Genomic DNA, 21541 nt, shown 5'->3' with positions numbered 1-21541 from the left:
ACTCAAACGTATCATGTTCACTACATAAATTGAGATGTATGGTTTACAATAGACGTCCTTAGCTTATAGACCGAATTCATCAGTAGCCTTTTAAACTTGATATCAATTTTTACCTAGACATCTCAATTAGGCTTTATTTATTTTAGACACCTCATATCATGCTCCGCTGTGTCATTTTGCCATTTTTTGCTGAGTTGGCAGAGTGCGTGTTGCATTGATTTTGAGCAAGTGAAAAGCAATTTTTTTGTGAATTTTTTTCTTCCTTTTTTCTTTTTCCCTCTTCTCCTTCCACCTTTCGCTACCATTCATCAAACCACCACCACGTTAATTTAGAAAAATCTTATAAAAATATAGTAATGCACTGATTTTGAACAAAACAAAAAAAATCATTACACTAATTTTGAAAATTGTACAAGAACGTAAAAAAATAAAACACGAGTAAACTTTACTGAAAATTACAACCCTAAATACTCCTTCAAACCAAATCTACAATTACTATTTAGTTCTTCTTCACTTGAACTTCTCCAAAATTGAATTTTATTATGATTTAAATGTTTATTCTCAATTCTAGCAAGCCAGAAAACATTCAATTGAAGAAGAAAGTTAAAAGTTTTTCGATTTGATGGTAATGCAAGAAAACTTATTGATCCTTCCTCTATCAAATGCAAATTCAGAGGCTAATTTTTTTTGAATTTGTGAGTTAAAATAACTTTTTTCAATTACTATTTTTTTAAAATTAGGGTAGCGTATCGGTCGGTTTGGTTTAATTTTGAAGTTTATCGGTTATCGGTTTATAAACATGACAAACCATTATAGAACTATTAAGATATTGACATATCGATTATCGGTTTATTGAATATTGATCATTATCGGTTCGGTTATGGATTTTAACCGTTAAAATTTGATACAAAAAAACCCATTGAAAATCACTTAGAACAAGGTGACAATCCAAATGAACCATGCACATGAGTTGATAAATTGCGTCTTTCTCAAAATCAAATGTAAAACATTGTATAATAACCAAGAGTTTGAGACAACAAGAAATAAAAGTATGAAAACTAAACCTAAGTGAAGGACTTTATATATACAAAATGGTAATAAATATAAATTATTAAGTTACTATCGTGTTATCGATTAACCCGTTAAGAAAAAAATCTTAAACCGTTAAGAACCGATAATCCGATAATAACAAAAATTAAAACCATTAGTTACAGAAATCGCTAAACCAATAACCCATTATCGATAAATTAATACCTTTTTTACGATTCGATTTTGATTCGGTTTTGAACAGTCCTATTTTAAATCTTTTTCAGATCTCAAAAATACTATCACCACCTCATCGGAAAAGATGAAGATCTACCATTGTCGTCACTCTCTTTCTCTCTCTCTTCCTCTCTTCCACCAAAACACATTTTATCTAAAATTAAAATTATTAGCTCTAAAAAGAAATATGAAAAGTCATTGGGAAAAAAATCAGATCTAAGTTTCATATTTTTTTCCGGCAAAACTCTATTTTTTCTGATAAGGAGGAGTTCCTGTTGATTGAAATTAATTTTGTAGAAGATGATATTTTTCCTTTCATTAATGAAATATTTTTTAAAAATAAGTTTAAATAGTTTTTCTTTCTACTTCTTATAATTAATTTTCAATTTCTTTTTGTGAACCAAACTAACACATGTCCTTCTTTTATTAGTTAGCATGCCATGTCACCTGCGAGCGGATTATACATATTTTGTAATTTTAGTTGATTGTCAAAGAGAAGCATGATATGAAGTATCTAAAATGAACAAAGTCTAGTTAAATTATCTAAGAGCATGTTTGGAAAGCCACAATGTAATTGATTTGGTGTAATTGAGTGTAATTACACTCTTTGACATGTTTGATAGACCAAGTAATTACTTGGTAAGAGAGAAATTTAGTGTAATTCAAGGAGAATAATTATATTCTTCAATTCCCAAGGGAGGGTAAGGAATTGGTGTAATTACACCATGTAATTACATGAAACTTTTTAAAATTCTTCTTTTACTTATATTTATATTTTTTCATTTTAATTTATTTTTTTATTTCTATTATTTTTTTAAAAATATTTTTATTATTCTAATAGTTTCTAAAAATATTTTTTTTATTTTTTTTTTATTTATATTTCATTTCCTTCTCAATCTCAACCTTTACTTTTTCATATGATTTCATGCAATTTTTCATAATATTTATTTTTTATTCTATTTTTTTATTTGCATGATTTTGTTAGTATTCTAATTTTTAAAATCATATTTATATACGGTGTATTAAAATTTGATATAAGAGTATTATATTAAAAATTTTGTGTAGAATTTATGTCATATTTTCAATTTCATTTGTTTTAGTAGTATTGTCTTGTTATTTCACATTGCAAACCATTTATTTTTTAGTTAAACTTGATAGATTCTTTTTTTGTCAAATGTTTTAATAATTTTATGACAATCTATTTATGATATTAATATTTTTGTCAAACATACATTTCATGATGTTCATAAAAATCTTATACTTTTAGTTTTTTTAATTAAATTAATTAAAACATACTAATTTAAAAAATATAAATAAATTATTTTTTAGAATGTTAGTTAAGAGCATATGTTTATTAATTAATATTTAATTTAATATCATTTATAAAGGTCCTTATTTATCTAATATAAATTTTAAGTTTAGATAATTAACTTTTATTTTTAAAATTTAATATAACCTTGTAATTACACTTGTGCAACCAAACAGTACAATTGTAATTATAGTGTAATTACACTGTGACAAACAAACAGATCATCATAATTATTAGGATGTGTAATTACTAGGATAGTAATTATTATCCTAGTAATTACACCAATTCCAATTACCAGTTGGTTTTCCAAACAGACCTTAAGTGAAAGTTGATGTGTAGGGGGCCATAGATGGGCTAATCCTAGCTTATAAAATAAAGAGTTGAATTCTTTTTTTTGGTTTTCCATCCGATATCCGGTATTTAGATTGAAGCCCGACTAAATTCAAATTCGCACCGGAAAATTTCACATTGGGGATAAAGTGCTCCCTAAAAAAGGCGATACCGTATCCAAAAGGAATCATACTTGAAACCTCTTAATTAAGAATGAAGAAGTACTTATCACTCTACCACAACTCTTATCGGTAAAGAGTTGAATTCATTGGCAAATTGGTGGTGAGTAAGCATGAAAACCGTACGTTTTCACATGAATGCATGCAAAGATGAGGAATGAGGATTTAGCTCGAACATACACAGTGTTTTGTATATTCCTTGGCATCATTGCTAACTGTTTTTATCACAATCAATGCAACAATTTCCTAAATTTTATCAGTTTCTTCTCTCAGTCCCCACCCCCCCTATTTTCCTCCAAAATCACCCTTCACTCTTGGGAAGAGCCACATTTTGTCTCCTCCAATATCATCATTTTATTTTATTCAATTCACACCGCCACATATCACCAATATAACGCATTTTATAATTTCCACTATGACTACTTATAAATTCACATTCTTTGCATATAATTCCTCGTGTCATCTAAGTCTGAAATATCTCGAAATTAATTAAACATATACATATATACGTAATGGTGGAATTCGAAGAAATTATCGAACCTTTGAGCCCAATAAACAGCAAATTAGTCGATGAAAATCAAGAATATTATGATGAAGAAATCAACTACGACGATCTCAAACGTCGTATGTGGAAGGACCGGATGTGGATGCACATACTCAAGGCTAACAAGAGGGACATGATGATCAACACTACTTCATGTGCTAGTTCTAGCGAAGAATTATCACTTGACAACGACGATGACGACGAGTCACAAGCTAAGCAAGAACATCCCGCCGCAAGAAGATGTCTCGAGCTCAAGATTCCGTCCTTAAGTACATGCTCAAAATTATGGAGATTTGTAAAGGTCAAGCTTTGTCTATGGTATAGTACCGGAAAAGGGGAAGCCCGTGACCGGGTCATCGGATAGTTTAAGAGAGTGGTGGAAGGAGAAAGTGAGGTTTGAGAAAAATGCTCCTGCTGCTATTGCTACATTCTTGCCTAAACTGTTTTTTCACATGAACAAGGACCACCACCCTATAAGAAGCGTCATGACTTGAAAAAAACATGGAAAGTGAGTGTTTTGGCTGGAATTATCAAACACATGTCTGTTAATTTTGACAAAATGAGGAGGTTGGTGCAACAATCCAAGAGTTTGCAAAACAAGATGACAGCTAAGAAATAGCTACTTGGTCTAAAGTGGTTAACCAAGAAGAAGTCCTTGGCAAGATGACCGAAAAAGCTCTCAAGATTTCGACATCAAAAGAGGAGGAGGAGGAAGAAAGATCAAGAAAATGTTGAGGGAATAAAAGAAGATGAATATCTTGCTTTGGTATCCACTTTGAGGAGAAAAGACAAAAGGAAGGGTGTGTTTGAGAGCGACATAGACATCGAGGATGTGTTGTATGAAAACTTAAATTGCGCACAAAGTGAGTTAGGGGTTGGATTTTCATACAAGAATTCAAGAATGGACTATGCGACAAGTTGTTTTTATCGCGGAAAGCAAACTATGAATGACAGGGGAGAGGATGAGCCACTTAATCTGTTCATCAACAATTTTACTAGCTTGATTGGAGCACAACCGATACCACACGAAGAAATAATGAGTGGTGATCATACTGGAGAACATGATTGGATGAACGTGGAGATACAAAGGAGCTTCGAAGACTATCATATTGCACAAAATGCTACTGGAGGAACAGTTGAGGAGAATTTCCAAGGATTTTGGGGAGGCAATAATGTCCTCGAACAAATTCATTATGAAAACATGAACTTGAATGATACACCAAAAGAAAACGAACATCATCAATCTCCACTTTCTGTTTGGGATTTGACATATGAGGATACATCGGAATAAAGCTAGCTATAGCTATAACGAATGATTCCTGTTTTTTTTTTCCATTTTGCGAATAGTTCATTATATGCCTAGATTACTCCTATTTCATGTTTAGATACGGTTTATCGATATAATATAAATGAATAAACTACTTGTGTCAATCTTTTTCTTCTTCGTGCATTTTTTTCCCTTTTATGTTATCATGCTTTATTGATCATTTTTCATACAACATACCTAGTGAAAGCCTGAGGTACTTGTGAGGGTTGTTAGAGAGGTTGTTTCGGATATTGTCCCTGGCTCAAGTTACACAAGAAGATTTTTAAAGTTAGTTAGAGTTTGTATTTCAATAATCATAAAAGCTGTGTCTCTGAGGTATAAAACCTGCATACTGATCCATTCTATTAGCAGTGCAAGAAAAACCCTTTCTAAATTTGGAGTTATTCTTCTTCACTAGCTCTGCCTCCACCTCCACATCCACCGCGAATACAGAACAAACTGGTCTATGATCCGAAAATCTTGATTCCCCTCGAATATAAGATAGTTGTTCAATGCCCTCCCCTCTCCATAATATTCTATCACACCTGAAATTAGTACAATAAATCATAAGGACCACATAAAGTTAACACATGCCCTAAGGTTAGGGAAGAGGAACAACCACCAAGGCTAAAATATTACATCGTGAAAATTTCCCGTACAATAAATGTGAGTTTGATTCCCACGACCCTTTCTAGCTTTCCCTTTCCTCAATCCGCCTATATGGTTGTGGAAGCTTTTTTGTTGTTGTTGAAAAAAAAAAGTAGAAAATGCTTGTTTACTATACAATATATCTTAATTTTATCATGATTTATACTTTTCGGACATTCATACCCTTACTCTTAGTAAAATCATTGTCAAATTCGAGCGATTTTCTAGTAAGGGTATAAAGGTAAAAGAGAGAGAGGAATATTACCATGCAGGGGTTCGTCGTTTCTTCTTAGACTTGGTTGTCTCTCCGGCATAGGAATCGGAATTATGAGAATACTTGTATGTTGGGGCGAAAAATATCTTCCCTTCATTCCACCCACTAAACACTCTTCCTGATTCTCTCTCCACATTCAACTGTCACCAAAATAAATATATCAATTTTTTTATCGACAATAAATATATATGAAAACTAACAATGAAAATTTTCCCCTATTTTTGGTGGAAATAGTTCAATATAACCCTATTAATTTGGCATTGTTGATTATACTATTAACAGAAATGAGATAACTTGATCTCTTTTTTAATTTTTCAATTTTAAATGGTGAAAAATTTATATTCTAGAGTAGCTATAAAATTACAAATGATCAAGACCATGTTTCTTAGTAGATGTTTGTCCTTGGTCTAAATTGGCAATCCTTTTTTCCTCTGTAAGAATTAATTCAGAAGGGAGTGTTTCAAAAGTAATTTTAGCCTATCTTTTACTGAAGTATTACGATAAGAGTTGCCACTACCTAAAAAAATGATTATTTTCCTGTTGAATTTTTTTTACTCAAAAAATGTTCAATGACTATTTTATAAATATTTTAATTATAATAGTGAAAAAAAAATATATAATAGTGTTTTCACCTAAAAAAAACTTGGAAGCTTTTCAATATTTCAATGAAAAGCTATTTCATACCATAAATCTTTTTGTGAGATGATTTGATGAAAAATGAATTAAAAAATCATGTTTAATAACACGATTTTTTCATTGATTCTTGGTAGCTCTGTTTCTAGTAATGCACATTATTAGGCCATACAGAAATATTAGGCATAACACATAAATATACCCTTTAATTTTTACTTCATTAGCATTTGTGTCTTTCAATTTTGGATGTGCACAAATAAGTACTTAAACTTGTACAAAGTTGAACAAGTAGACACATGTGTCCTGTGTGACATAATACACGTCAGACGTCATATAGGACACAAAATTGTCATGTAAGACGCCACATATGACGAATGCGTCTATTTATTCAATTTTATACAAGTTTAAGTGTCTATTTGTACACAACCAAAGTTAAATAATACAGATATCAGTTGAGAACAAGTTAAAAGGGTGCGATTATGTATTATGCTAAAATATTACTTAGTAAGTTTTAAATGAATATACAATTAAATATCAATCTTAGGACACATACAAAATATATTCATCGACCAATCGTTGGATGTTTACGATAACCATAGTATCTTGTTTCAAATATTATAGAACATTAAAAGTTTATATTAACAGCTACTAGTAAATTCCTTTGTAGCTTCTAATTAGGATTATAATATAAAATGTAACTCCTAGAATTCAAGACCTGATCAATTCAGTCAGGTTGACACCCTAAAATTCTGTAGGCCAAAACGCTATTTTTCAATCTGTACTATAGGTGTCCTATTGACTTTATGAAAAAAATGTGATATTATTTTTTTGGCATAATAAGTAAATATTTTCTTTAACTTGAACTTACCTAATATCTATGCTTTCCAATTTTAGACGTGTACAAGTCGACACATAAACTTGTATAAATTTAAACAAGTAGACACACGCATCTTACATGACATAATATACGTAGGAAGCCATGTAGAGTGTTGTGTAGGACGTAAATTGTCACATAGGACGACAAGTAGGGCATATGTGTTTAGCTACTTATTAAACTCTATAAAAAATTTAAGTTTCTACTTGTGCACACCCAAAACTAAAAAACATAAATGTTAAATGAGACTAAGTTAAAATATACGTTTATGTATTATGCGTTTTTTTTTAGTTTTCCCAATAAATAAGAACTTCACAAATAAAAAAAGAAAAAAAGACACCAAACCTGATCCTTTTCCAGAAGAGAGTCCCAGTCATTATCCTCTAAGAGAAGTCTTGTTTCTTCATAGCTCAAAGACACTCGGTAGTTCAAGTCTCCAAGCCATATCGCACGTCTGAAATTTATTAAGTTCTATGGCATTAATATACTACTAACTTGCATATAGAAATAAAAAATGTGATCTTTATAGAAGGGCCAAGTATAAAGAGGTAAATATAAAATGACAATCTCAATTGATGAGGTACTAAATGTGATTTGGTATTAAATAGAACTAGATTCATAATTTAAATTGACGAGATTCAATCTAGTACTTTTGTCGAGGGGGTGTTTGGTTCGAAGATAAATTATATATGAATGACAATAATGATTAATCATATAGAGATTAGTTATACAAAGATTAATAATAAATAAATTATTTCTTATAGGTGTGTTTGGTACATTGTACAAAAATTGAATATACTACAAGATATCATTGGAAGATGAGTATATAATTATGCCCTGATGTTTGACCTTCATTGGCTTCTAGGAAAAAAAAACAAAGATAGTTTTGTTCTATTTGTTGGAGGCGTAGTGGACCAAAGTAATAGTTTTATTTCACAAGGAGCAAAATATTACACACACAAAATAAAATTTTTATAACTTTCTCACAATAAGTGTCTCGCCACTTCACTTTATCTTAAAAACTTTGCTCTCTATTTCTTCACTAACTCTCTAAGAAGCTTTGCTTCTTCTTTTTTTATAACTCACATACATAGGAATGACAAAAGGGTCATATATATTTATAGATGGATTTGTGGTGGTGGAGGAGATTTCTAGACAAGCCTTCTAACTTCCTTTTTAATCTTTACTACTCTTAATTCTAATATGACAACTTGAAGTTATCTCCAATCTTCTACATGCTTCTTTTAAATTCTTTAGTTTACTTGAGCAAATTGAATTCCTCCATCTTTAGTTTACTTCTCCAAGTTGAATTCCTCCATCTTTAGTTTACCTCTTCAAATCGAATTCCTCCATCCTTTTAATCTTGTCGATTTTGACTTTGTTGAAGTCGGTTTTGAATTTTAACACTCCCCCTCAAATCGAACTTTTCATTCTAAGCTTTTCTTTGAGTCTGTGGAATATGTTTGCTTTTAATGGCTTCGTAAATATATCTGTCAATTGGTCTTCTGTGAGACAATAGATTAACTCCGCTGTTTTGTTCTTCACTTGTTCTCAGATAAAATGATACTTTGTATCGATGTGCTTGCTTCGACTGTGTGACACGGGATTCTTCACCAGTGATATGGTAGACTTCTTGTCAACATAAATTGTGATCGGATCTTTTTGAGCAAATAATAATTCTTCTAAAATATTCTTCAACCACATTGCCTGACAGATACATGCTACCACAACTATATATTCTGCTTCACATATTGAAAGAGCAATAGTTTATTGTTTCTTTGATGACCATGAAATGCTGCTGAGCCAACATGGAATAAATATCCAGACGTGCTTTTTCGATCATTCAAGTCTCCCCCATAATCATTGTCTGAGTAACCAACTAATTTTAATTTTTCAAAGTGTGTATAAAAGAGACCATGATCCACCGTACTTTTGATGTATCTCAAAATTCTCTTTGCGGTAATTCAATGATCTTGTTTTATCTTTTCAATAAATCTGCTAACCAATCCAACTGCATACATAATATCAGGCCACGAGATAGTCAAATACCTTAAACTTCCAACTACGCTTTTAAAGATAATTGAATTAACTGGCTCACTTGTTGAGTCAACACTTAACTTCATGTCTGGTTGTGCTGGCGTGGCTACAAGCTTACAATCTTGCATTCTGAACTTTTTCAGAATTTGCTCCACATATTTCTTTTGAGACATAAATATGCCATCTCTCATTTGTTTCACTTCAACTTCGAGAAAGTATGATATTTCATCAATATCTGTCATTTCAAATTCTTTAGTCATAGCTTTCTTAAAGTCATTGAACATACCTAGATTATTTTCGGTGAAAATCATATCATCCACATATAGACACACGATCATAATGTCACCGGCCTTATTTTTTTCATGTATGATGCATGCTCGTATGGACTTTTCATGAATCCATTCTTCTGAAAAATATTCATCAATCCTAGTCTTCCATGCTCGCGGAGCTTGCTTTAATCCATACAAAGCTTTCTTCAGACGGTAGACTTTGTCTTCATGTCCTTGCTTTATATATCCAGGCGGCTGCTCGATATAAACTTCTTCTTCCAAATATCCATTTAGAAATACTGACTTCACATCCGTTTGATAAATCTTCCATTGATTTTGTGATGAAATTGATGTGAGAAGCCTGACGGTATCAATCCTTGCCACCGGAGAAAATACTTCATCATAATCTACTTCATATTTTTGTTTGTAGCCTTTTGCAATGAGTCTTGCTTTGTACTTGTCCAGTTTTCCTTCTTTATTGGTTTTCATCTTGTAGACCCATTTGACTCCAATAGGATTATGTCCTTTTAGCAGACTTGTTAACTTCCATTGTCATTTCTTCTGATGGCATCAATTTCTTCATCCATTGTCTTCTTCCATTTAACATCTTCAGTTGCCTCTTCATATGTTACCAGATCATATTCATCCATTAAATAAAATAAGAAATAGTCGAGAGTTGTCTCTATGGGTTCAGTATCATCATTGACCTCACGGAGACTACGTATCTTTGTTGGAGCTTCACTTGAGTTGCTGCTACTTGGTGATGCAGATGTTGAAGGAGTTGTTGCAACAGGGCTTTGTGGTGGACTTTGTCCGTCACCTTGTTCATTTTGATCAACAAAATCATCATCATCTTCATCACGGAAGAATAATCCTTCAACGTTTTTTTCTTCTTCACTCTATTTTCAATAGTCACCTTCATCAAATTCAACATCTCTTGAGATAATCACCTTCTTTGTGAGAAGATTATACAACTTGTAAGCTTTGCTTCTTTTATCATATCCAATGAAGATGCATTTTTCTCCTTTATCATCGAGCTTCTTTCTTAACTGTTCAGTAATATAAGCATATGCAATACATCCAAAAATCTTGAGATGTCCAACTCCAGGCTTTTGACCACTCTATGCCTCATTTGGTGTCATACATCGTACACTCCTTGTTGGACAGTGATTCAACAAATAAACTGCACATTGAATAGCTTCAGCACAGAAATTTCTTGGTAAATTCTTACCTTTCACCATACTCCTTGCCATATTGAGAATGGTATGATTTTTTCTTTCCGCGACTCTATTTTGTTGAGGTGTATATCTGACTGTCAACTGATAAATAATTCCATGCTTTTTAACGAAATCTTCAAATAGATTTGCAGTGTATTCACCTCCTCTATCTGATCTGAGTGTCTTCAGATAATACCCACTTTGTTTTTCCACCATCTCTTTAAACTCTTTGAATCCTTTAATAGTTTCTTATTTTTCTTTAAGAATATGTACCCAATTTTTTCTACTGTAATCATCAATAAAAGTTAGGTAATACCTGTTTCCGCCAAGTGATGGTATGTCAAATAGAGCAGTTAAATTTGAGTGCACAATCTCGAGTGGTCTTCTAGCTTTTCTTTGATGCAGGCTTCACATAGTTGATCGGGTGAATTTATTTCTGGCAGACCATTCACTATCTTTTCTTTTACTAACAGCTTTCGATCAGAAAATTCAAGATGTTCATATCTCAAGTGCCAAAGTCATGAGTCATCTTTTATAGATGTTTTCATACACTTCACATCTCTAAACTCGATATAAATAGTGAATAGGCGATTTTGCATCATATTAACCTTGGAAACAAATTCTTTATTTTTGTTTCTTAAGGTCATTGAACAATCCTTTATCTTCACTTCGTATCCTATTTCAAAAAGTTGGTCAAGGCTGATTATGTTGCTTTTCAAAGCTGGTACATAGTAAACATCAGGAATAAATTTCTTTTTCTTATTTTTCTGAGTAATTCTGATTTTGCCTTTTTCTTTGACAGAAACTTGTGATTCATCGCCAAAGGTTACTTTACCATTAACAGATTCATCCAGTTCAGAAAACAACTCCTTTTGGCCAGACATATGGTTGCTGGCACAACCATCCAAATACAAAATATTCTTCTTGGATTTTTTATCTCCTTTGTAGGTGAGGAATATGCGAGATTCTCTATTTTGATCTTCAATGGCTGCTACATGACTTCTTTCTTCTTGTTTAGGAGTTTATCTACACTCATAGCTATAGTGGCCATACTTATCACAATTATAGCATTGTACCTGAGATTTATATCCTTGTTGAGATTTGTCTCTACCTCGACTTCTGCCTCGAGTTTCTCATCCACGACTTGTGGCATAATAGTCTTCACTTGATTGTCCTCTGCCATATGATTGATTTTCTTGTCCACGTCCACCTTTGCTGCTATATCTATATTCTCCATGGTATCTTTCATGGTTGTTTGAACTTTGTTGTGAGCTGTTGCTCGTTCCGCCTTTATTTACGGACAACTTGCTTTGCAAAGCTTGATCCAGACTTTTAGAATCATCACTTTGCTTCATCTTTTGCTCATGGGCTTGAAGAGAACCCACAAGCTCATCAAAGGATATCGTGATAGATCCTTTGATTCTTCGATGGCGACAACCACATAATTGAATTTGCATGCCAATGAACGCAAAATCTTTTTCATGATTCTAACATCATCAAGAACTTCTCCATTCCTTTTCATCTCGTTTGCCACAGATTTTACTCGGGTGACATAATCATCCATGCTTTCTGACATTTTCATTTTCAATGTCTCAAATTCAGCTCTAAGGATTTGCAAACGTACACTTTTTTCCTTTTCTGCTCCTTAAAAGATTTTTGCAAAATCTTCCACGCCTCCTTTGATGTTTTTGCTCCAGAGATTTTTTCAAAGGTAGATTCATCAATACTTTGATGAATTGCGTTCAATGCTTTGCTATCTCTTTCTCAATTTTTTCTCAGCACTCGTTTTGCTTCATTTGTCAGAGCCGCTTCAGCTGCTGCATTTGCTGGCATATCATAACCAACTTCAATCATATCCCAACAATCTATAGCATCAAGTAGGACTTTCATCTGGATACTCTAGTTGCCATAATTGAATTTTGTTAATTTTGGGACTTGAAATTGGAACATATTTGACATTGTGGCGTGTATAAAATCAAAGCTTTGATACCACTTGTTGGAGGCGTAGTGTACCAAAGTAATAGTTTTATTTCACAAGGAGCAAAATATTACACACACAAAATAAAAATCTTACAACTTTCTCACAATAAGTGCTTCGGCACTTCACTTTATCTTAAGAGCTTTGCTATCTATTTCTTCTCTAACTCTCTAAGAAGTTTTGCTTCTTTTTTTTAAAAAACTCACATACATAGGAATGACAAAAGGGTCATATATATTTATAGATGAATTTGTGGCGGTGGAGGAGATTTCTAGACAAGCCTTCTAACTTCCTTTTCAATCTTTGCTACTCTTAATTCTAATATGACAACTTGAAGTTATCTCCAATCTTCTACATGCTTCTTTTAAATTCTTTAGTTTACTTGAGCAAATTGAATTCCTCCATCTTTAGTTTACTTCTCCAAGTTGAATTCCTCCATCTTTAGTTTACCTTTTCAAATCGAATTCCTCCATCCTTTTAATCTTGTCAATTTTGACTTTGTTGAAGTCGGTTTTGAATTTTAACACTATTTGATACGTTATTCATGACCTCACCAAATTTTATACTCACACCAACCTTGTTCTCATACCCAAAGTTAAAGCTCCTTCCAATCTGTCTCAATTGAAACCTATTAGCCTCTGCAATGTTTTCAACAAGATTATTTTCAAAATCATCTTTGTCAGATTTTCTTTCATATAATCTACTCTCATCTTTGATATCAATTGAGATTTGTCAAAGGTATACTTATATCATAGAAACTATCGTCCTGACTCAAGAGATAATTCAACAAAATACTGGCAAGAAAAACAAAGGGGACAACATTGTTATGAAGCTTGACATGTCAAAGGCCTATGATAAGCTTTCATGGGGCTTCGAAATAGCTATCCTTGGGAAAATGAACTTCTCAGAGCCTTTTAATTGATATTCTATACTGATTAACTCTTCACTTTTGATGGCGCATCCGCGTTGGATTCTCCAAAAATATATTATTTTTGAAGAATTCAACATGCACTCATTGCATTTTTGAAGAGTCCGACCAACATAGCTAATTAATGACTCTAGATTTGGCTTCTTCAATTCCACTAAAGGTTTGAGGTAGGGTGATTCTCCCTCTTCTTCATTGCTGCTAAATCCCTCTCCGGAGCACTCAACGAGCTCTATGAGAAGAAATGCATTAAGCTGACCATTGGATAAAGTTGTACCAAATTGTATATCATGATTATATTCCTTATTATCATACCAACCCCCCCCCCCCCCCCAAAGTTGAGTCCAAAATTTAGTACTTTTTGTCCCTAAGTTATATAGTATATTTTCTGTTTTAGTTTGTTTTAAAAAGACTGACAGGCCTTCCTAGAAACAATTTACGTAAAAATTCTCATTTTATTTTTAAAAATATAATTTATAACCAACATAAATATTTATTGCTTATTTTATAATATATATATATATATATATACATATAATGTTTGTCGAACTGAGTTCAATTAAATTCGTCGGACAAAAGCTCCATACCAAACAAGTAATTCTCTAGCTCATTGTTATATAACAAAAACAAAGTCTATTGATTGGAAAAAGGAAAAAAAAAAAAAAACTTACTGGTGATCAGTAATTTTTTCTGCAATTCCTCTGTCAGGATTCCTACACATTCTGGGAAATTGTATGCTTTTGAGAATCTCAGCAACGTCAGCATTTCTTCTTAGCTCATCTCCTTCTTTCTCCCCAGAAGCTAAGTGACTGCACACAAAGCAAAAGCTCGTCCGATACAGTGACATGCTTATTGCTATACACCCCTGCATATAATAGTATAAACCCTCATGTTCCATAAAATTCAGATACACCAACTTTCACATCCCCCCAAATTCTCATTGTATTAGACAGATGCATTTATATTCACCTAAGTTGTTTGGACTTAAGTGCGGGTGTCTGATACGGATTCAGATTTAGAGGTCGGATTCTTTATGAACGATATTACAAGATTCGACAGTATGAGTTCAAGTACAAATAGGGGTACAAGAATTCAGCTAAAAAAAATTCAAATATCTAAGAATAGAGTTATATGTTTAAATTATGTGGAAAACTAATTCTGAAGAGAAATATTAATCATAAAGAGAATCTCAGAAGGAGAATAATGAAAAGGACTGATATCGAAATGTTTATTTACAAGGTATTCTATTTTCAATTTCACCTCAATGTTTGTTTTGATTACGGAAATTATTGTATATGTCCCAAATTTCTTCATAGATTTTGGTCAAAGTACACAAAATTGGTTGACTAGAACTGATATGGACCCACGTCATGTAAACATGGGTGCAAAATCGAAAATAAAAATCCGAACAACTTAGATATTCACAATTTGAAATTTATGAATTTTCTATCACAATCTCAAATTAATATGCAATAATAATTATATTTATAATCAAATATTTATAAAATTTAGTATCTAATATATATACAGAGAGAGAGAAAAGTTGTTGAAATTTCTTGGCATAATTTATTTATTTTTTCAAAATCTTAACTCCAACAGTGATATAAGATATGTGCAAGAGTTACTGAATTCACGAAAGCTCTTTTCTATCATATTAAATATTCCAATCTATTATACCTACTATATTCAAATTGAAAAAAAAAAAAGAGAAGAGAATGTAAAGGCAAATATTTTTAAAAAAGGTTTCATTGACAAACCTTATTTCCAAGACAACCCATGATACCTCTACCAAGAGAAGATATTCTGAGATGTCCAATATGTTGTGCTAACTCTTTTCGTGCCCAAACTGAAAGGAAAATCCCCACCATTTGCTTGCTTGATATAAGATGATAACTCAAACCATAATTAGTTGAAGGAAATTTATCAGCAATCGTCTGTAAATCGTCTTCGCGAAAATGTGTCAAGAGAGAACAAGAAGGATCACTAAGCTTTCTCAAACGCCTTGTTGTTGAAGGACAATTACATGTCTTCAGAAGGTTACTATTAGCCTTTAAACTCTTTTTAACTACTTTAAGAGAATGTTTATTGAATAAGCTGTTGGATTTTGAAGAATTGTGGCTGCTTGAATCATCATTATCATGATCATATGATGATTTGTTAAGTGCATGGCTTATAAGGGCTAACCATCTTGCTGCTGGTTCACTATCTTCACTCACTAATACATTTCCTGCATTTAAGGGTACAATTTCTTGAAACCTGAAAAATAACAAACCACAAATTTATATATATGCATGTCACATCTTATCTTGTAAGACCAAAATTAGTATTTCCTCTGTTTCTATTTGTTTGTCTGATTTTAATTTGGCGTATGAAATTTAAGAAAGTTAAGAAGACATTTGAATCTTGTGGTTTTAAATTAAAAATAAGTTGAATGTATCTAAATCACTACAACAAATGAAGGATTTAGCAGAAATTATATTATATTTAGCGACAATAATAAATATGAGTATTTATAACCAACAATACTCTAGATAAATGCCGCTAAAGACATTAGCAACTCCGGATGCAATGACATTAACTTAATTGTCGCTAAATATCTATTGCCACTGAATATCTCTTTTATTGTAGCGAATGTCTTTTAATCTTGTGATTTGAGACATGTTATGTATGGAAAGTTAAAATTAAAAAGTTGTAAAAAAAAAAGAAAATTAGAGACATTTCTTTCGAAACGGACTAAAAAAAAGAGTAATATATGTTGAATTAATCATACCCCAAAACATATATATCTGCAGAACCTTCCACTTGCAAGAAATCTTCAAGATTAAGTCCATGATTAGGAGTTTTTCCTCCTACATTCCATGTCCCGGCAAAAACCCTAACATTTCCAGCCACACATATACATCCAAGTTAATTAATAAATTAATTAATTAAAATCTAAAAAGTTCAAAATTACTTGTAAATCAAGAAAATTCATACCTAATATTTTTAATCATAGTAGCAGGTTGTGTCGACTGATCAAAATTGGAAAGATTTAGGCCTTCAATCCTTGCACTATTATGCCTTGCTGAGAGTAGATAAGAAATTAGTACCATGATTGTTGTGCTTTCGACTTTCTTTCAATCTTCAATAGTTCAATTTTAAACTAAAAGGTACGTATATTATATAGTACAACTTTTTCAATGGGCAAAGTTCTCACACGTCAATTTCTACACTAGAAAAACTAATTCCACGTTATTTTTATTTACAAATGTATAATGAAAAGAAATACTAGCATTTGTGAATAATCAAAATACATTTTAGTCTTCTTGTTAGGTGAGCTACCAATATTCTATACAAGAAGCTAAGCAGATTATGGAGAAGATAACTAAGTCTTTTGGCTTGATAGTGTACGTGGCTAACACAATACTTTCCACGTGGAGCGCAATCTATATATAAAAATTTACTAAAATTGCTACAAATAGTAGATTAATTTGATCATGTTGAAGATTGAAACATAAAGCTTAAATTCTAAATTCGTATATTTACCATGAACTTGGTGTTGTATACGTTTGAATTAAAATGGCTTGTAAGACACCGTTAACTATATAATATAGGTTTTTGCTTTTAAAGCTTTTCTAACATGAACATACGTACAAATTTGTATTAAATAATGCAATTCCATCATGCACAGGAAAAGTTCATAAAATATAATTAACACCTCATGCATTTTATAATAATTAAAACATCATGTTGGTGATGATAATTCTTACCTGTGAAACTTCTCTTCACTGAAGGAGACGTTTCAGAAAACACTTTTTTCCTTGATATAATCTTACAATCCACTTCTACTCCAAAACAAAAATAATAAATTATTATTAGAATATAAAAATATATATATTATTCAAAAATAAAAATCTTGAAAAACTAACCTTGATCATTTTCTGATTGTGTTTGATCATCTTCAAAACATCCTCTAATGCTTTTGGAATTAAAGAGCTTTGGGATGCCAGACTTTTATTCAACATCATAAAAAATATAAACTTTATTTTAATTACCCACAGATCAAGAAAATAAAAATAAAAAAATCTTAAAATAAATCAACTGTACCTTGTTATTTTCATGACCCTTTACACAATTGTCAAGGGTAGTGGCTGTGGTGGTAACGCCGCCGCTGGCGGTGGTTTTGACGACCACGCCGGCAGCGGCTTCCGCCTTAATCATGTGGATGCTATCATCAGATTTATAATACCTTGTTGGCGACGACATTCAAATTATATAACGTTGGATTAAATTAATAAATCCACTTTCAAAATTAGGGTCAAATCTAATTTTCTTCGTATAGATTAATTAAATTAAATAAAAATCTATTTAATGCAAGGAACACCAAAGGTAAAATTCAAGAAACTCTCTTGATTCCTTTCTTGTTGTCTACCTAAATTTCTGTGTTCTTTTTGTTATGTGCTTTGTGTTTGACTTTGTATTTCCTAAGCTTTAAGCTTTTTTTGTTTCTATAATTATTTTTTATTTTTAACAAAATATAATTAAAACATTTTTTTACTTTTAGGGTTTCATGTTTTTTTAATGATTTACTTTGCCAAAAAAAAAAAGTTAGATGGGATGAGAGTTTGGCGCCAAATCTTTCGGAGATTTTGGGGTAATTGGTGATTAAGCAGTTAACCTGAGTGGTTTGCCTCATGGTGATAGTCATTATCAACATCTGTCCCCTTAAGTTTTTTATTTATTTTCTTTTGATCAGCAAACATGTTTAATTTAAACTTCGATATAAAATTATGATTTTAAATTATTATATTAAATCAACGTTTGAAGATTTGAGATCGTGATTTGAATATGATTTGAAATTCTTAATTCTCCAAAATTCACTTTATTTTAATTTTTAAAATGTAAAACTTCAGTCGTAAGTTTATATTTCATAAAAATAAAAAATAAAAAGTCAATATTTTAAATTTTGCAAAAAAGGATTTATGTTTAGATTGTTTGTACCATGTGAAAGATTATATTAAATAATGACTGGTTATTACTATTGTTGATTAGTGAAACTTTGTCTTATTTAAAAGTTAATAATCACAAACATTTATTTATAGAAAGAATATGAAGACGGCGCTTTAAGATATTCCAATATTTTGTTTATAAACTATGATTTGTTCATTTGGTAAGATTATATTAGAAATGGAGAAATTTTGATAGTTTCCACTACTTATGGGGGTTTTCTAGGAAAATAAGTTCCTTAAAATGACTTTCTTAATAAAAGTAGAGAAAATAAGTTTTATAAATGACCTTTTATATTTATTATATCCTCCACCCACCCACTCAATGCCCCTAACTCCACCCCTTGACCATCCCACTCCCGAAGCCACATAACCCATCCCTTCCACCTCATTGATTTTTTGCTACGTTACATATAAATGTTCTTGAAATAATATTTTTTTGCTTACTCACCAAGTACTAAAAAATAAGTAAGAAACTGACTTGTTCTCCAAAAATATATTTTCTAGAAAAACTTTTTTCTTCGTACCAAACACACATTATAACATCTTCCCTTGAATGTGAGTGATCGTCTTTTACCAGAAAGAATATTTCTTATTCTCTTTTCTTTGTTGTCCCATTTTTATTTTTATTTTTTACTAGATGAATTAATTGGATTGCAAAGTCAAAAATAACAAGCAAATATCCTTTTATTAAATACTTTTTTTTTGCAACAAATGTAAAATATTCCCATAACCACTAAGAAACAATTACAAAATACTAAGGACCTATTTTTGAGATTAGAAGCTAGGCCTTCTACCAAACAAGAAACTAATTACATAGTAAAATGTTGAATGAATTGTCTGCATTTTTGTGCCTTCTTTGTATTGCTAAGTGTAATTTCTCTATTGTCTTCTTTTTGATCTGTGCTACTATCTCTTCTGTATGTACATGCTTGCCTTTAAACTTTTTTCAATTTCTGGCATGCCAAGTGTGATAGAAAACTGCTCCACAAATAGCTGTGATGGTCTCCTTTTTAAACTGCTTCCAGTGCTTCACCTTTACTTTGTGTAGAACCTACTTGATCCCATTGTTTTGCAGTGTTATTCATGTCCACTGATTCATCTCTTGCCCCACTATTTTTGTCCATTTGCATTTTTCAAACAAATGTACATTTGTCTCTAGCACCTTCTCATCACATAGACAACATTCAGTGTCATCAACCTGAATGTGTAGTTTAAGCTCTCTCTCTTGTGTGAGTAATCTTCCTCGTACAGCCTACCACATCATAAATCTAAATCAGCTATTCTCAGATATGGGCTTTGGCCTATAATTGCCAAATAGCTTCTAGTGATGGAATAGTTTCCATTTTGTGTTAGCATGTACCTACCTTGGCTATATCAGCCCTGCATATGTTCCTTTATTGCATTGTGTTTCCTCTAATACCAGCTGCAATCAATAGCGCTCTATGAGTCCATATGGAGGAATCATCTTTATATATTTTTCATGGACCCATTTAACACACAAAGACTCCTTGTTCACTATGATTTGCCATAATAGTTAGCCCTTGATACTCAGTCCACCTTGTCATTTAGGATAGCAGACTTGTTCCCATGATACCAAAGCTACTTTCCTCTTCTCATCAGATTTACCCCACAAATAAGCCCTACATATCTCGTCTATTTCCTTCAGTATACTTTTGGGTAGAATGTATTAACTATCTTTATTTATTTATTGTTACTAGTTGTTATAGGTTGAATAAGTCTCCTGATGTTTGAAGCATATTTAGGATAGTTGTAGATAATATGCAGATAGTGGCCTGCACTTTAGGTGCAGTTAGTTGTATATTTTGTATTTAAAAGCTTGCTGCCAGATTTAATGAAATCATCCTTTTGACCTTCTCGTCTGAATCTTTATATGGTATCAGAGCATTATAAGCTCCATCGAGTTAGATCCATTTCATTCTTTTAAAGTTGTCTCATCTATGGCTCCAGTTACTGATGCTACTGCTTCCAGCAATTCTGCAATTTCTGCCACCACTCATATGGTGCAATTTAATCCAGCTGCTCAATTACCTCTTAAGCTACAAGGTAACCTCAATTTTTCAACGTGGAAAGCACAGCTTGTAATACTACTAAATGGGCATCAACTCATGGGACATGTTGATGGAACCACAACAGCTCCATCACCTACTATCATTCAAAACAATCTTACTGTACCAAATCCCAATTATCAGATTTGGTTCTCTGAAGATCAATTGATCCAACAAGCAATGATGGCATCGGTCGATTCTACCATTGCTCCAACTGTTGTCGAAGCACCATGTGCAAAACAAGCGTGGGATCTCCTTCACACAACTTATGCCAACAAAAGTCATACTCGCATCTTTAACTTGCGAGATCAATTGCAAAATACCAAGAAGGCTTCTAAAACCATTGCAGAATACTTACAGGAGGTTCGTTCTCTCTCTGATGCTCTCAAAGTTGCTGGTTCACTTGTCAATGACGATGAACTTATTGTCAAAATTCTAAGTGGTCTTGTCCCCGAGTACCGTGAAATCTCTACTGCAATACGCGCAGTGGCGGACCCAGGATTTTAAATAAGGGGGTTCAAAATCTAAATAACTAGACACACGAGCTAGTCGAAGGGGGTTCGACATCTATTTTATATACATAAAAAATTATTTTAACCATGTATTAATAGTACAATTTTCCGCCGAAGGGGGTTCGGATGAACCCCCTCGGCATAAGGTGGATCCGCCACTAAATACGCGCACGAGACTCTTCCTTGAGC

General features: G+C 32.2%; 1 protein-coding gene and 1 pseudogene across 1 annotated transcript; one reads left to right on the top strand and one right to left on the bottom strand.

Annotated features, from left to right (window-relative positions):
• Positions 1–3593: 3593 nt before the first annotated feature.
• On the top strand, positions 3594–4916 carry LOC129887371 (protein ETHYLENE INSENSITIVE 3-like; annotated as a pseudogene).
• Positions 4917–5211: 295 nt separating this feature from the next.
• Positions 5212–18211, bottom strand: LOC129887363 (type I inositol polyphosphate 5-phosphatase 5). The gene is made up of 10 exons (XM_055962437.1): positions 17873–18211; positions 17695–17776; positions 17536–17610; positions 16763–16850; positions 16557–16661; positions 15544–16042; positions 14458–14651; positions 7706–7814; positions 5845–5993; positions 5212–5476 (listed from the first exon to the last, which is right to left on the bottom strand). Exons 1-10 carry the CDS (start codon positions 18029–18031, stop codon positions 5239–5241), a joined length of 1698 nt encoding a protein of 565 aa, XP_055818412.1. The 5' UTR covers positions 18032–18211; the 3' UTR covers positions 5212–5238.
• Between the last annotated feature and the right edge of the window lie 3330 nt (positions 18212–21541).

The sequence above is a fragment of the Solanum dulcamara genome, chromosome 1, assembly GCF_947179165.1.
Source record: "Solanum dulcamara chromosome 1, daSolDulc1.2, whole genome shotgun sequence".
NCBI lineage: Eukaryota > Viridiplantae > Streptophyta > Magnoliopsida > Solanales > Solanaceae > Solanum > Solanum dulcamara.
The sequence above is the reverse complement of the archived record's forward strand: the minus strand, read 5'-3'. Positions and strand labels throughout refer to the sequence as shown.

What these genes read in the sequence shown, in the direction of transcription:
- LOC129887363 (XM_055962437.1), bottom strand. Translation starts at nt 18,031, where the DNA reads ATGTCGTCGCCAACAAGGTATTATAAATCTGATGATAGCATCCACATG. An exon ending in ACTATGATTAAAAATATTAG is followed by an intron (nt 16,662 to 16,762) that starts GTATGAATTTTC and finishes TGGAAATGTTAG; the next exon opens with GGTTTTTGCCGGGACATGGA. An exon ending in GAAAAAATTACTGATCACCA is followed by an intron (nt 7,815 to 14,457) that starts GTAAGTTTTTTT and finishes AATAAATTTCAG; the next exon opens with ACGTGCGATATGGCTTGGAG.